Below are 16,645 nucleotides of genomic sequence, written 5' to 3'. Positions count from 1 at the left end.
TCTGATGGAGGCTGAACAAGACACACTGATTTATTGGTATCTAGCAGAAGTCATTATGTTGTGATATTTCTTTACGTGTCTTAGACTTTGTATTTTATACTAGAGATGGGTTTTAGAAGTAGGAAAAGGCTGTATAAAACTGGTCATTGCTTCAGAATAAGGACAACTACTGGAGCTCTTCCTTAGAGACCTTTAGACTGACTGCCAAGGATAAGACCACAAGAGTTGTGAATGTTGTGTAAATGAGCAGTTATTTGTCCTTTCATGCTGCCTATTGAGTTTCTTTCACCACCCCGATTGGGTCTTGGGTCGCAGTATGCCCTCTGCTTCCTCCATATGGAAACAGACTTAACTTACTGCAGAGCTGAGCCAGGAAGCAGGTATCTGACTTACTGTCTGAGTTTTACAGCTGTGTTAGTCTATATGCTGTACTTGTGTACTTGAAACCACCACCCAGACGTGGAGTTGTACTTTACTGGTTTTCCAGAGCAGACAAGCTTAAACTGTTTCTCTACTAAGGATCTGAGCACTCACTGAATCTGAACTAGGGAAAAGTGGATCAGACACTTTTGAATAAAGTGAGATTAAGCTCTGAGGTAATGATGAGACTGTTAGTTATGTTTCTTGATATTTAAGATACCCCCAGTCCAGTTAGGTATAAAACCCAGGGCCTTCAGCATGACAGGCAAGCACTTACCACTGACCGACAAACTCAAGCTCCATTCTTTAAACTTTCTTCCTTGCTTGCCTAACTTTTCAGTTCTTAGGTCCTAGAAGTCTAAAAGAACTTTCTTTCATAGTCCAGATTTATAACTACTGTTATAAATCTTTATTAATCTTGCCAAATCTTGGCAATGTTTAGGAATTACTATAAAAATGCCAATGATATGTAAGCCATCCAGTGACCTATGACAGATTCTGAGAATCCATAAAGGTGGAGTCGAGTGAGGATTGAAGCTGGCGTGCTCTGCAGAGCTGATCACCATGAAATGCACGCACTTATAAAGCAAACTGCCATTTAGCCTTGAACACTGCCTGGAACCTTGATGTGAGACCGACAGGAGGTTTGGGCAGGGTGGATGAGGTGAAGAGTAAAGCTGGGGTTATTGGTGGGGAGATGTGTAGACGTTTAGTAGGAGAATGGGTTGAAGAGAGGTGTAGAAGAAAGAGAAAAATATTTGTACCTTTTGTGTGCAGGGAGTTTTCTGTGTTTTTTTTTTTTTTTTTTTTTTTTGTATTTTTATAAATCATGCCTGAGCAGTTTAATAGACAAGAAAACATAGGCTCGTGGAGGTTTTGAGACAGGCTCTCTTGTACCCCACATTTGCTTTGAATTCATGTTTCCAGGGATGACCTCCAACTCCTGACCTTTGTACCTCCACCTCCTGTGTGCTGAGATTACAGGCATGACCATCTAGCTACCCTACCTCCCGGGCCCAGTTTACAAATTCTAGATTCACAAGTACAGCATCTAAGTCAGTGGTTGTCAGTCTGTGGGTGTCGACCCCTTTGGTCATCACTTATCCTACATCTCAGATATTTACAGTATAATTCATAACGACAGCATAATTATCCTATCGAGTAGCAGTGGAGTGCATTTCCAGTCGGGGAGGAACTGAATCACAGGTTTGCGGCGTTAGGAAGGCTGAGCCACTGTTGGAAAGCTTGTTGCTCAGTGACCATGCTTGTCTCATGCATTCACATGGCACGTTTCCCTGTTGCAGGCTTCGTAAAGCAGTTCAAACCATGGCCGACGACAGCGCGTTACCATCTCCTACTGAGATAACTAGCTTGGCAGACTCTTCAGTTTTTGATTCTAAAGTTACTGAAACATCCAAGGAAAACTTGTGCATGGCGCCTACTTCAAGTGTCGATGGTAAGCCTAGTGTCTGCTTTAAAAACACAGTTGTTGATTAAGTCATACAGTGCTCACTACTGGATTTTTTGTATTGAGTAGTTAGGGCTCTAGGTCTACATTCTCTGTCCATCGTTTGGGTAGATGTTCCCCCCACTTTGAAAAAGGGAGTGTCTTAGTGTTGACATTGCTTTGTACTGAGGCTGTCTTGCTGTAACATTGTTGGTTGGCGCTTATTCATGCTTAAGTGAGAAGCTGCTTGTGGTTTGCTTTTTAATGTTTTCTTAAGTTTTATGTACTTTAAGGAGGAGGGTCATGCTTCCTAAATGGCTTCTTTAGTGGGAATTGTTTCTTTGGTGTGTGCCTTTTGCTACAATGTACGTATCCTTTTTAAAAGTGATACTGTGGTCAAGTATTTTTGTTGAAAATTCAGAATTAGGTTATTTTAACTTGTGGGAATATTTTGCTCTTCTCAGATGTAGCCTTTCTAGCTAGAAGGAGGGCCTAGAACTACTAATTGTGCTGTTGGTACCTTATAACCACATTGAAACATTTTACATCTTAATAGAAGAAATGCCTCAGGTTGAAGCAAGAGTGATAATGGTCCAGGAAGCTGGGAAACAAGAAGAGCTTCTAAATGCTGTAAAGGTAAGGAGGAGTTTGGGTTTGTAGTTCATTTCTGAAGAGATTCTTCACCCATCTTTGTAAATACTTTCCTATCTTTCATAATCTTACACTTAAGTCTCTTTTCTACAGACTGTTAAGATAATGGAAGTCCCTGTTATAAAGATAAAAGAAAGTTGTCCTGGAAAATCGGATGAAAAATTAATAAAAAGTATTATTAATATGGTAGGTCAAGCATTTCATTGCATGTGGCATGCTTCACTTCCCTCGATTGAATTACTTCACTCTGGTGATTGGAATCAGGCACGAGGTGTATTGCGCACTCTGAATTAGAAATGTTGGAAGTTGTTTCTGAACCCCCAAATTATAGCATCTATTAGAAAATCAAATTTTAGGAACTTCAGTATTTAAGAAAATGTAATGGGTACAAAGATCTGATAATTTTCTTACATGTTTAAGTACTTTTCCTCATTAATTTTATGTTTCGTTTAAATCCTTGCTATTTTCCAGCATATAACAACTAGCAGTGATTATCAGTTACTTTGCCTCAGCATTTGTAGTATATACATTCTTTAGTTTGTCTTTATAATAATTACTATTTATTATAAAGTGATTGTCAGATTGAACCCAGGGCGTCGTGTATACTGGGCAAGCATTTTACTGGGCTAAAGCTCTGGCCTTCAGTTACATTAGTTTGCTAAGGCTGTTCAGACAAAGTATTACAGACTGCATAAATAATACTGATAGAGTAAAGGACAGAGCTTAAAGTCTGAAACCAGTGCCTGGTCTGGTCTGCATATGGCTCTCTTGCTGCGTCCTGCACAGCCTTGTTTCTGTGCACTACGTCTCTGCTGGTTATCCTGTGTGTTCAGACTTCCTATGAGCGCCTGAGTCAGACTGGATGAAGGCCACCTGCACATCTCAGTTCACTCCAGTTGCCGCTGGGATGACCTTAGCTGCATACTGTTAAGTTTGAGTTAGCTTTCAACATAAGAACTTCAGGGATAGATGATTTGGCCCATCACGCCAGTCTTTCAAATTAAAGCTTAAATAGTATATTAATATATTCAGAGTTCTTTTTTCTGTTCTGTTTACACAAGAATTATGTAAGCGCTTCAGTATTTTATTTTTTTAATTAAAAATTTTTTTTTTAAAAATTCTTTTTGAGGCAGGGTGTCTATGTAGCCCTAGCTGTCCTGGACTTGCTTTATAGACCAGGCAGGCTTCGAATTCAGTTAAAGCATGCGCTACCACATCTCACCCAATTTTTTTCTTTCCAAATGAAGATACTTTTTTTTTTTTTTTTTTTTTTTTTTTTTAAATTATATATAAGTACACTGTAGCTGTCTTCAGACACACCAGAAGAGGGCATCAGATCTCATTACAGATGGTTGTGAGCCAACATGTGGTTGCTGGGATTTGAACTCAGGACCTCTGGAAGAGCAGTCAGTGCTCTTAACCACTGAGCCATCTCTCTAGCCCATGAAGATACTTTTAATAAAATACTTGCCTTTGTGTATCATACATGTGTCCTAATGCAGCCAGCTTGGCTCATGACCTCTCTTTACAGCATATGTATTGAAATGGGAATGTTAACCTTTTAGTAAGTGTTTATTTATTTTTAAGATACCTGTGTAGGTAGATTATAATTTTTCTTGTTCAGAATAATAATAATATATAATATATATATAATAATGTATCAAAATACATGTACATAATTTTTTTTTTTAAATGCGGCTCATGCCTGAAATTTTATTACTCAGTGGGCTGAGGCCAGAAAGATTGGTGAGGGTTTAAGGCTGGCCCGGGCAATGTCAAAACCTTGCCTCAAAATAAAACAATATAAAGGCTGTGACATAGCTCATGGGTAGAGTGCTTGCCTGGCATGCTTTGAGTTCTAGGTTCAATCCCCATCAGTACCAAAAGCTAAAACTACAACACCAGAAAGGAAATTACCTGCTGTTCTAGTACCTGGAACTTACTCCGTGTGCTATGTGGCTTATAGACCACAGAGTCATAGAGCCTGTGTTTATTCTTTACAGTTCCGTCTTAGTGTTTAGGGGGATATGTGACATATAAAGTAGAGGCGTATGGTTCTACACTGTTATGTGTTATGTTGGTAATTGTAGACCTTAACAGTTAAAGTAAAAGTACAGGAGTCAGTTTTAGGGAGTCATGTACTATTTTATATTATCTATGAATTACTTTAATTGTAATAACTATGAAAAAAATCCAGGAAATGAAAGTGCCCTGTGTAAAGATGGACTCAATGGAAGAACTTGGAAGTTTGGATTCCCCAGAGTTTGAGAATATATTTGTAGTTACTGACTTCCGGACTTCTGTCTTCAATGACTTATACAAGGCTGACTGTAGGATTGTTGGACCACCAGTTATACTCAACTGTGCACAAAGGGGAGAGGTAAGAAATGCACCTTTGTTATCTCAAGAAGACATTTTTATTAATGCAGTCTTTGAACATTTATAACTAGAAAGTGCTATTAACTGTTGGGTGTGCGCAGCACTTAGGGTAAGAATAATTCATTGTTACTGAGTGACAGGGCTCATGCCATGAGATTGGCTTCCAAGAGGATGTACACATAAGCCTTTCTTCCACTTAAAACTGGTACCATATCCGTTATCACAAGATTTTAATTAGGAAAAATTTTTTAAAAACATTTTGCGTGCGTGCGTGCGTGCGTGCGTGTGTGTGTGTGTGTGTGTGTGTGTGTGTGTGACTTGAGTATTGAAAAGTTAATTGGGAAACCTTTAAGGTTCAGGAAATGTTTTCTAATCCTAACTGAAAAGGAGGCTCATGAGTTTGAAATTGTTCCTCTAGCCCTTGCCATATTCCTGCCGGCCGCTGTATTGTACGAGCATGCTGAGCCTGGTACTCTGCTTCACTGGGTTTAGGAAGAAGGAGGAGCTCGTAAGTATAAGGCGACTGTGAAGACACTGTCCCGCTAATACAGAATTAAACTGCACTTATTTACTTACTTCTCTTTGGTGCCATGATTTCATTTAAAAGGTCTTGAAGTAAAAGTGCTATGAGTATCAGATTCTAAATTTTAAAGAAATTTCTAAGTTGAAAAAAGACTGTTTTGTAAGTAGTAGTTGGCCTGTGAGTTAATAGAAAGTTCCATTACTATGTGAACTGTTTTATTCTCTTGTTAGAGAGGTGAATCAGTGGTTGAGAGCACTTGCTGCTCCTTAGTGGGCAAAAGTTTGTTTCCCAGCAAACGTCTCATAGCTGCCTGTAATGCCAGCTTTGGGGGACACCTGCTTCTGGCCTCAGTGGGTCCCTACTTACATGTGTGCATACTCACAGACACATAAAGAAAGAGAAACTGTAAAAAATCTTGATATATTTGTGGGTGTATGACCTTGGCTTCAGTTCCCAATATTGTAAAAAAAAGGTGAATAAGTGAACATAATAAGTTCGTGTGTTTAGGCAGTATTAGAGTTGGTTGTCTACTAACTCAATACTGTGTATTGTTTATAGATTTACCTGTAGCAATAATAGCTACTCTTTTAAAAGTTTTTTTTTAAGTTTTGTAAAGTAGTTATGTTAAATGAGTTATCGGTACAGGTGTTCAAATTAATTAAAATCAATTTTGTTTAATTTCTCTTTTGAGGTCAAATTGGTGACATTGGTTCATCATATGGGTGGAGTTATTCGGAAGGAATGTAATTCCAAGGTGACACATCTGGTGGCCAATTGTACACAAGGAGAAAAATTTAGGGTACGTAAGCTTACTAATTTTGTGATGTTTATTTGGAGATGGTTTTACACCCTAGTCCAGGATAATGTAGAAATGATTGTGTCGGCCAGGCTGGCCTTGAGCTCATTAGTGTTCTGTTTCTGCTGAGCTCCTTCATAGGCATGATCTGCCGTGCCTGGCTTGGGTTTAATGACGTCACTCTTCTGTTGGTTCTACCACTTGTGAGGATCAGATGGCGGCTGGAATGTCAGTAAAGGGATCGTGACATAGCTTAGCTGCAGAGTGCTTGCTTGGCACACATAGAGGACTTGTTCAGTCCCCAGGACTGTGCACCTGTCATCGTGCACGGTGCTCGAGTGTGAGCCCAGCAAGTAGAAAGCAGGACAGGAGAATCAGTGACTATTGTCCTTGTCTACATATGTCCGAGGTTAGCCCTTGTTATGCCCATCTCAAAACAACCTTGAGTGAGACTGAAGGTAGGTGTTGAGGTTGGTGTGATTGTGAGGGTGCTTGTGAGATGGGATTGCTGTGGTAAAGTACAGGTAAACGCTGTGTTCAGTCCTTCTGAGTTCCCAGTTCATTGCCGTGATCTTCATCCACTGTGCTGTGCAATCATTGTTAAAATCCTTCTAGTAAACCTTCTGTTTCAGGTCTTGAGGGCTACTCCTCATGCCTCAAATAAATGTAAGGATAAGTAACTTGTTAAGAGAAATCTTATTTGTCTTTAGTTGTATATTAAGTGTCAAACAGTCCAGTGTTAAGACAGTTTACCTCCACCCCAAATGTATGGATACAAACAGTATCAAAACCTTCTAGGTTTAAATGCTTGTGCTGGTAAAGGTCATTCATTTGCAGGCCAGTTGGTGTATGTGGAAAACTTTTCATTGTCCATTCTATAAGCACTCTATAAGTAATGACTGTGCCACTGATAAAACCTAAGTAATATATATTACCCTTGTTTTAAGATTGGAATATCATAACAAAAAGCTTCATTCTACATTGACACAGCAAGATTATTCTGATAACTACAAGATCACACATAGTGTCTTCATATTTGCCTGAATGTTACTAAGGTCAGAGGCTCTGGTGCTGGCTACATTGCCAGGGCTGTGCTTCTGCCCCTCCTCCTCTCCAGGATGAGAACTACTCTTAGAGAATGATTGGTCTCTTCACTCTAGACCGTCCCTAAAAACATTCATATTCCATGAGTTTAGTGATGTTGTTGTGGTACTGTGTTTTGCTCTGGAATCACCAATAGACCACTCTGGGTGGGAAAACACAGCCTACGCTGTGGGAGGCCAAAGCTGCTGTTCCCTGACTCCTGAATGTCCAATTGCTGCTGGGAACCGTGCAGAGGAGTCGGGAACTGGGGGTCAGGGGTTCACAGTCCTGCAGTGAGTCTGGGGCCAGGGTTTCTTAGACTCCTGGACATCCAGATGCTTCTGGAAGTGGAGGAGGAGCTTCAGAGGCCGGGGCTGTGGGGATGGGGAACTCAGGTTTAGCTTAGTGGTGGTGAGCCTTGGAGCACAGAGGGGCCTTCTGTGGATACTTAAGTGGTGAGGGTCGGTAGACAAAGGCTTTCCCCATGTTCCCTACAGTGATTCTTGGTGAGAGAGACAGTCCTTGGTTCCAAACTGTTTGTTGATTGTTCATCTTGGAAAGTGGAATACCACTTCCTCCGGATGGACTGGAGATTAAATACCTTTTGCAGGAAGGGATGTCCAGGAAGGGAAGCTTATTGGCTAAATTCTCAGGGTCTATCTAGATACCTTGTTCGCATAAAAAACTGTCATGTTTCTATGTAGTGAGTGTGGTCATGTGACAGGGCCTGATCAGAAGCAGGTGAAGCTCCTACCTTTCTCTCGTGTTCCCTCTCAGGGACTCTGGGGCTTCCAATCCACTCAACCATACCAAGCTCCCTGGCACAGTCCACCACCCCACAGTCATTCCATGTTTTCTTTTGTAGTCCTGTTTTATCCAGTGCTTCTAAGGTGTGAACAGAACAAAAGGAGAAAGAGCTATAATGATAGAAAATAGAATAAAAGAATTCATATACCATGGAACTTATTTAAAGTCACCATAACTTTAACAAAATATGATGTAAAGTTCGCTAATGATTTTATACATTAATTCTTTAAAGCACTTCCTTGAAAACCCATTGTAATTTGTGCTAATATTTTTAGGTTGCTGTGAGCCTGGGTACTCCAATTATGAGGCCAGAATGGATTTATAAAGCATGGGAAAGACGCAATGAACAGTAAGTGCTCAGGAGTCCATAGTTTATTGTGTGAATTCACCATGTTATTTTCCTTTTTAAAAAGACACTTGTGTGTGTGTGTGTGTGTGTGTGTGTGTTTTGTACTTTATGCTTAGATACATTTAAGTTGTATTAATTAATTAAGTTGTATTAATTAAAGTTTCTTCTTATTATTATTTGTTTTTGCTAACCTCCCAGTTGCACATTGTCTGCTATGGTACATCAACGTTATATAAAATTTCAGGAGACTGGATTCAAAAGCCTAGCCAGGATTTGAATAATGTGAAGCTTGTCTGATTATTTTGTCAGATACAAGACCTATACATGCTAATTTCATTTTCTACTAAGCAGCATCCAGACAGTCTCCTCTTTTATTTTATTTTTTAAATATTTATTCATTTATTATATGTAAGTACACTGTAGCTGTCTTCAGACACACTAGAAGAGGGCATCAGATCTCATTACAGATGGTTGTGAGCCACCATGTGGTTGCTGGGAATTGAACTCAGGACCTCTGGAAGAGCAGTTAGTGCTCTTAACCACTGAGCCATCTTTCCAGGCCAACCTCCTCTTTTATTAAACAAAACAAAGCAGACAAAACCAAAACCAACTCTTTAGGACTTTATGTAAAATATTTTCTTCTTTTTGTTTAAAAATCAGATTTATGTTAAATTCTCAATTTATAATACTTCTACACAATAACCATTTGAGAAAGATGTAAACCTTCTACCGGATAAAACAAATTGACCCATAGAAACCCTTAGAAATAATCAAATCTACCTATTGCCAATTAAAAGTACCTGGTTCTAGAACCTCCTCTTCTCTTCTCTCCAGCCTTACCAAAACGTTGTCCCCACCCCACTTTCTACCATCTAATCAAGTATGATCTTGACCTTACTAGTGCCAGCTCTCACCTGCTTATAGACATCAATCTACACTTCACCCTTTTTGTTTAATTAAAAAAAAAAAAGCTTTTCCCTCAAATGTAAGCAGTGTACACTATTACCATTTGAAAATAATCTAAATGCTTTCTCAAAGTTAATTAGCTTGGGTAGACTATGAGACTAAAATAATCTTCAGCTCTGTCAGAAATCTGAGAATGACTATTACCTGAAATTATGAGAAGCATGAAAACACAGCTTCCAAAACTTAGCCAATTTATAGAGACCACTGATCACCTGGACAGTGATCATTCCTCGAAATGGTGGAGCATCAGTCTTTGGCCTTCTGGCCCAGGATCATCTGACAGACCTTTGTAATGCAGACTTTTGATGGGCTGATAATTTTGGCTCAGCACAGGTTATCAGTTGACTATTCTGCATAATGTGTCTCTTTCTGGACAGTATTGTGTGTAGATGAATTGAGGCAGTTCTTGCCTAGTTGATGTCTTGCCACAATCAGAGCAACCCCATTGATGCTCATTTTCTTAGAACCTAAGAAGGAGTGCTGTCAGGAGCAGACAGGTCTCTAGTCAAATGATCTTTAAAAAGGAATTGTCCATAAACGTCATTCTGTGGACTTCTGACGCCTTTGGAGATTATGTATCTACACAAAGCATTATTATAACTTCAACTTAGTATCAATTACAAAAATTTCTACCAATGTAAGATATGACTTTAGCTTAGTTACCAAATGAGATTATGGCCGTACAAATTAATCTAGCTAATTCCTTCCTGTTAAATTATGACCATTTCGAAGTTCCTTACTTTAAAAAAAAAAAACCTTAGAACAAACACCTTCAGCCTACCCTAAGTCTAGGGAATTGGGGTGACGAATCTTTATTGGGTTCTTCAAGCTGTAATATGGGTGTTGAGATATCCTTGTGGGGGGTGGGGCGGGGGGGAGTTGGATGGCCTTAAAAAGGCCACACTACAATTGTTGTGACCTCTGATGTCTGTCTGGACTGGATTTGACTGAAAGTCCCTGAAATCAGGAATCTAAGCAGGCCAGTTCAGCATTCTGATGACAAGCTTCTCCAAAGCTGCACATTATGTCACCAATTAAAACCACCTAGATCCAGCTGGAGAGATGGCTCAGTGGTTAAGAGCACTAACTGGTCTTCCAGAGGTCCTGAATTCAAATCCCAGCAACCACATGGTAGCTCACAACTATCTGTAATGAATCTGATGATGCCTTCTTCTGTTGTGTCTGAAGACAGCTACAGTGTACTCAAATAATTCTTTAAAAAAAAAAAAAAGACCACCTGGATTAGAACCTCCTTCTTTGGCTATATCATGAATCTGCAAAATATTTTTAATAAATACATTTATTGTTTTTAGACCTTGAATTACTGAGATTTCACAAACTAATTTGCCTAGCTGATGGAATTTAAGCTGGTTTTAGAAGTGAACGTTTTGTTTTTAGGTGTTTCTGTGCAGCAGCTGATGAGTTTAGAAATGAATTTAAAGTTCCTCCATTCCAAGATTGCATTTTAAGTTTCCTGGGATTTTCAGATGAAGAGAAGCACAGCATGGAAGAAATGACTGAAATGCAAGGTCAGGTAACATGATGTATGTGGTGGTTGGTATTGTCCAGAGAGGGAGTGTCTAGACAGGGGTAATGGAGGGAGAAGACCCACCCTAATGTGAGTGGTACCACTCTGCACACAAAGGCAAAAGTGAGCTGAATGCCTGCATGTATTTCTCTGCTTCTCCTGTCATGGCTTACCTGTCATCAGTGGACTGTACCCTGAACCAAGCAAAACAAACTCTTTAAGTCTTTGTTAGAAATAACCGATTTCATATAAATAACCACTTCATAATAAAAGCTACTTTAGAGATGGAGATTTGGAGAACTGTTATTTGGCTGATCTGTGTTTCTGTTCTCTTTAGGAGGTAGCTATTTGCCAGTTGGGGATGAAAGGTGCACTCACCTTATTGTTGAAGAGAATACAGTCAAGGAACTTCCATTCGAACCTTCAAAGAAACTTTTTGTGGTCAAGCAAGAGGCAAGTAACTCCAGAATGAAACTAGTTAGCTTTAACAATTCTATAGCTTCTCTTCTAAGGTCAATTTAAAATCTTAATTAAAATATTTTCCTCTCTTTTAGTGGTTTTGGGGAAGCATTCAGATGGATGCTCGTGCTGGAGAAACTATGTATTTGTATGAAAAGGTGTGTTTTTGCTCTTAGTTCTGTGAATTAGTGCAGAATTGATACTATTATATCCAGAACATTTAAAAAGCATGGTATAATTAGTATAATCTAGGTGTTAAATATTTAAAGTATACATACATACATACATAGATATATGTATACACATGTTTGTATTCTTGATGTCAAGTTCTTTTTTTTAATAAAGATTTATTTATTTATTTTATGTGAGTACACTGTTGCTGTCTTCAGACACACCAGAAGAGGGCATCAGATTCCATTACAGATGGTTGTGAGTCACCATGCGGTTGCTGAGAATTGAACTCAGGACCTCTGGAAGAGCAGTCAGTGCTCTTAACCACTGAGCCATCTCTCCAGCCTGATGCCAAGTTCTTTAGCACTAAAATGTGCTTTAGATGCAGTGACAGAGTACTTCAAACTCTTGTTTGAATTTGGGATATTTTTCAGGAAATATTGAACTCTTCAGTTCCCTCACTACTATATTCTTGAGACACATGGAAAAGAAGTGTGGCTCATCCTTTCTTTGTCCATGTTTGAGAAAGAGTAGCTTATAAAACACAAGTTGAACGATGGTTATTCAGTGGAGAAGGTACTATGAACAAAATGGGGTTAGGTGGTTACAGAGTAGCGTCTGAACCACATTTCTTTTTTTAAATGAAGCTTCTGAATTACCTAGAAGACTATACGAATTGGTGTAAAAATTTTGGGGTTTTGTCATTTGAGATGTATTTTTCATGTTTGTGTTTGTTAGAACAATCATAGTAACATTAAACACTTTTGTGCTTTTGACTTCAGGCTAATACTCCTGAGCTTAAGAAATCAGTGTCTCTGCTTTCTCTAAGCACTCCAAACAGCAACCGCAAAAGACGGAGATTAAAAGAAACCCTGGCTCAGCTCTCCAGGGAGACTGATCTCTCTCCTTTCCCTCCTCGAAAACGGCCCTCAGCAGAGCATTCCCTTTCTATTGGATCACTTCTGGATATCTCCAACACTCCCGAGTCCAGCATTCACTATGGAGGTAGCCCATTCATGTCTCATGGAATTAATCTTTAAGACAGAGTGTACTGGAATGACTAATAGAATAAATCCCTGCCACGGTGAATGAACTCGAAAGATCTTTTCTCTTAATATCCTTGCTCCAGTTGAGGAAACAAGATACTTCAAGACAACAGCTGAGTGTAGCTGGGAAAGGTGATACACCCCTGTGATTCCAGGACTCAGTAGGTGGAACCCAGAAGATGAGTTTGAGATAGTCTGGCCAGTGTGAGACTTAGCCTCAAAACAGAAACAAAACCAAAACAACAGAAACCCAGAAAAGAAAAATCCTGTTTAAAAAAAAAAAATCAAAAAATCAGCTGTGTACAGTAATACTTTTGTTGAGTGATTGTTTACTGTATACTTTTGTATGTTTATAAAATGTGGTATCTGTCTTACAGGCCACTGAACTTGAGAACAGGGTAGTTATTTTAGATTTCTCTAGTGGTCTTAATTATGTCCTGATTTCTAACCCTCCTCTCCCCTGAACAACAAGAAGAAACTCTTGTATTTTAGTTTAGGATCCAATGTAGGGCGCCTATTTTCACCATTTAGTTTCTTCTCTTTGAGGGGATTTCCTTCAGTGTAAGACCTTGGTAAATCTAAAGAGCATAGGCCATTTACTAGTAAAAAAATGTCTGTCAGCTTTTTTTTTTTTTAAAGATTTATTTATTATATACAAGTACATTGTAGCTGTCTTCAGACACACCAGAAGAGGGCATCAGATCTCATTACAGATGGTTGTGAGCCAACATGTGGTTGCTGAGAATTGAACTCAGGACCCCTAGAAGAGCAACCAGTGCTCTTAACCACTGAGCCATCTCTCCAGACATTCTGTTAGCTTTTTAGTTGGTATTTGGGTTGAATCTTGAACCTCAGTGCCAGGTGAGCAGTCTCCATTGACTCACGTCTCACCTCTGAATTAATGGCCTTTTTGGTCATTGCATCTTTCTGGCCTCATCCCATGAGGAAGCTTTACTTTAACAGAAATGTCTGTGGCAGTGCTTTATAATGTCTGTATAATGTTTAGATCTGCTTCCCAATGGATCCTTTCTTCTTCTCCAGAAACGCCGAAGTCTTGTGCTAAGTCCTCTAGAAGTTCGACTCCAGTCCCTCCAAAGCAGTCAGCTAGGTGGCAGGTGGCGAAAGAGCTCTACCAGACTGAGAGCAACTATGTCACTATACTGGCCACAATCATTCAAGTGAGTATGAGTGTGGTTGTAGACTGATTTCCGTTGTTTAAAACTCTCTCTTGTCTTCCTTCCTCTCACTTTCTGTTTTGTTCTTTCAAAGGACATTGGGTTTTCTTTTGGGTGGTGGTGGTGGATATGGGGTTGAGGTAAATCTTGATGTGTATTTCTGGCTGGGCTGGTACTCCACACATAGTGTTGACTGGCCTCAGCTCTTCCTCTGCCTCCTGAGTACTTCAGTAATAGGTGTGTGTCCCACCCCCACAGCAGGACGACTGAGAAGACCAAACCTAGTAGGATTGTGTTAAGGTTTTTTTGAGTTAATTAAACTGTCTTAACTGTTTTTTAGTAAGAGTAGCGCAGTCAGAATCTGCCATGCACTTGGTCTAGAATGGCTTCTCCTGTAACACTTTGTGTAACCTGTGGCTCTGACGATGTCTTGTTAATTACTACCAGGCACTTGTGCCTAAAGGTCCTTGTAAGAGGTGTGTGTCACACACTCCTCCCCCTAAAACTGGGTTGGCAACACTGACGTCTGGATGTTTACAGCTTCCACATTGTTTAGATACTTCTTTGTTTAGAAGTGATAGGATTTTCTGAAGTTTGTGTTCTAGAGGAATTGTGACTAAAGGTCGTCTATACTGAGAAGCTGTACAATATGGTATCAGTGATGTGTTCATGCTTTTCATGATCCTCCTTCTGCCTCTTAAGTGCCAGGTCTGTAGGTGTGCACCACTCTGCCAGGATTGTGTGGTGCTGGGGATGAACACAGGGCTTCCTGCAGGCTCTGCCTGTTAGGCAAACACTATCAACTGAATTACACCCTTAGTCCTAGTTTTTAATGACATTTATGAAAACTACTTTTGAGACACAGTTTTGTACATACAAATAGAAAAATAAAATGTAAAGGACAAGAAAGGCTGGGACTAATGCTCAGAGGGTAAAGTGTTTGTTGTGCAGCACGGGGCCTGAAACTTGATCCCAGAGCCCCGTAATGCAGGGTGATCTTCGAAGTTACTGTGGATCCCCAGAGCAATGTCACTAGTAAGATTAGCCACATTGGCTAGCCCTGAGTTAAACCAAGAGGACCTGCTTCGTTTCAATGCCTAGGGTGGAAGAGTCATGGAGAGTGATTCTCAACATCAACCTTAGGCTCCGACACTCACGCACACTTGTGCACACATATTCACATGCCATACACATGTGACCATTACAGGGACAGGCAAGGGCATGTGCAAAATACATGAGGAACAGATTTTAGTGTTCATACTATTAATACAACTTAATAGGTTGCTGAACAGTTTATTCTTTCTAAAACACAGACTCACACCTTGCCCCCAATATTTATAATCAGGGCAAACTCTATCTACTAAAAACAAATAAAAATACTTAAAGAAAACCGCAGCTGGGCATAGTAGTACGTATTTGAAACCCCAATACTTGGTAGGCTAGGGTAGGAGGAACACAAATTCTAGGCCAGGCTGATCTACCGTAATAAGAGCCTTCTAAAGAGAGAAGCAAGTTTTGGGTATTTGTTTGATCTATGTGGATAAATTAAAATTAAGTGATTTTGAAACTGATTCCAAAAAAAGAAACAGAAAGCTACCCTAAAGAGAGTGTTCTTGGGCTGAGATTAGCTCACTATAGTCCAGCACACGCAGCACTGCATCCAACCCATGATTAACATCATGGCTCGGAGGAAGGGAAAGAAAGAACTGTCATCAATACAGGACACAGTCCTTTAGAACCTTCGCTGAGTTTATGTAAGCAAAATGGCATGAAATGTGCCTCCAACGGGACACTTTCACGTTTGTAATGAAAGTTTCAGTTATCTGGGCATGGTGACTTGGGAGCAGGCCAGCCCTCTGGAGGCTGTGGCAGTGGGATTGCCCTGTCTGCAGGTGGACAAACACAGGTCAGAAGAGAGCTTTCCTGAAGGGTTCTGTGGATTTTGTAGATGGGAGTTGTCAGGTTTGGTGGTGAGCCTCTATCTGCTCAGCCATCCAAAAGCTCTGGTAACTTAGACTCACTTGCTTCTGTCTTCTGTGGTGTTGTCACGGTGCGTGACTGAACAATTGATTTTCTTATTGTCACTTGACTTGTAACTTTAAATATTTACTTGTTTCTGGGGGGATTTGTGTGATTGCTCTCTGGAATCAGAACTGTTACATCTCCCTGGTTGTCCTTCTTGGGGCATCTCATAAGTGGAATCCTGGTGTGCACCCCTGAGGCCTGAGTTCCTTCAGAGTCATCTAACTAGCTTGTGTCTATAACTTTGCTCCCTTCCCTCCTTTCTCTTCCCTGTTTTCCTCTTTCTGACAGCTTGGCTATCTAGGCTGTCTGAGCTCCAAAATTTGATTCTTCAGCTTCTCCCTGACCTTGCTGAAACATTCACAGAGAAGTGTCACAAAGAATTCTTGTAGAAATTCATACACTTAGACTTTACTTTCCCCACGTATGGATTGTTTTGAGTTAATTTATAGGTGTGCACCGTCACCAAAGCCCAAGTCTTGTGTTAAGCGTATTTCTGGGTCATGTGAGTAAGATGTGCTTGCCTTTTGTGTTTATGTGCGTGCTGCCTTTTATCTCGTGACCTTGCTCGACCTACTTATTTACTATGAGATTTTTTTTCTTTCCCTCTTTTCTGATTGGTAGAGCAGGACCAGTGAGCTCACTCTGTGTGGGGAAAAAGCACTTACCTCAGACACCCATAATGACTAAGGTTGATCCCAGCCCCCCATGATAGAAGGAAAAACATAGACTTCTGAAAGTTGTTCTCTGACCTCCATCTGTGCATTTTTGCATGCTTGACTCATGTTTTCCCTCCTCCTTCCTCTCTCTCCCATCTCTTTCA

General features: G+C 40.0%; 1 protein-coding gene across 12 annotated transcripts in view; it reads left to right on the top strand.

Moving 5' to 3' along the window:
• Positions 1 to 1,746: 1,746 nt before the first annotated feature.
• ECT2 (epithelial cell transforming 2) overlaps positions 1,747 to 16,645 on the top strand; it is a gene marked incomplete at both ends in the record, with an annotated part of 47,191 nt that continues 32,292 nt past the window's right edge. For 3 of the 12 annotated variants that reach the window (XM_080929275.1, XM_080929268.1, XM_080929273.1), the window contains 11 exons: positions 1,747 to 1,876; positions 2,424 to 2,503; positions 4,716 to 4,898; positions 5,316 to 5,405; positions 6,112 to 6,219; positions 8,382 to 8,455; positions 10,820 to 10,950; positions 11,287 to 11,402; positions 11,504 to 11,566; positions 12,362 to 12,584; positions 13,667 to 13,803. In XM_080929275.1, coding sequence (XP_080785401.1) covers positions 1,747 to 1,876; positions 2,424 to 2,503; positions 4,716 to 4,898; positions 5,316 to 5,405; positions 6,112 to 6,219; positions 8,382 to 8,455; positions 10,820 to 10,950; positions 11,287 to 11,402; positions 11,504 to 11,566; positions 12,362 to 12,584; positions 13,667 to 13,803 — 1,335 coding nt within the window. Of the gene's footprint in view, positions 1,877 to 2,423; positions 2,504 to 2,611; positions 2,705 to 4,715; positions 4,899 to 5,315; positions 5,406 to 6,111; positions 6,220 to 8,381; positions 8,456 to 10,819; positions 10,951 to 11,286; positions 11,403 to 11,503; positions 11,567 to 12,361; positions 12,585 to 13,666; positions 13,804 to 16,645 lie in introns of all 12 variants that reach the window. The other 9 variants (XM_080929272.1, XM_080929267.1, XM_080929271.1 and 6 more) reach the window with 8 other exon arrangements.

The sequence above is a fragment of the Micromys minutus genome, assembly GCF_963924665.1.
Source record: "Micromys minutus genome assembly, chromosome: 15".
Taxonomy (NCBI): Eukaryota; Metazoa; Chordata; class Mammalia; order Rodentia; family Muridae; genus Micromys; species Micromys minutus.
The sequence above is the reverse complement of the archived record's forward strand: the minus strand, read 5'-3'. Positions and strand labels throughout refer to the sequence as shown.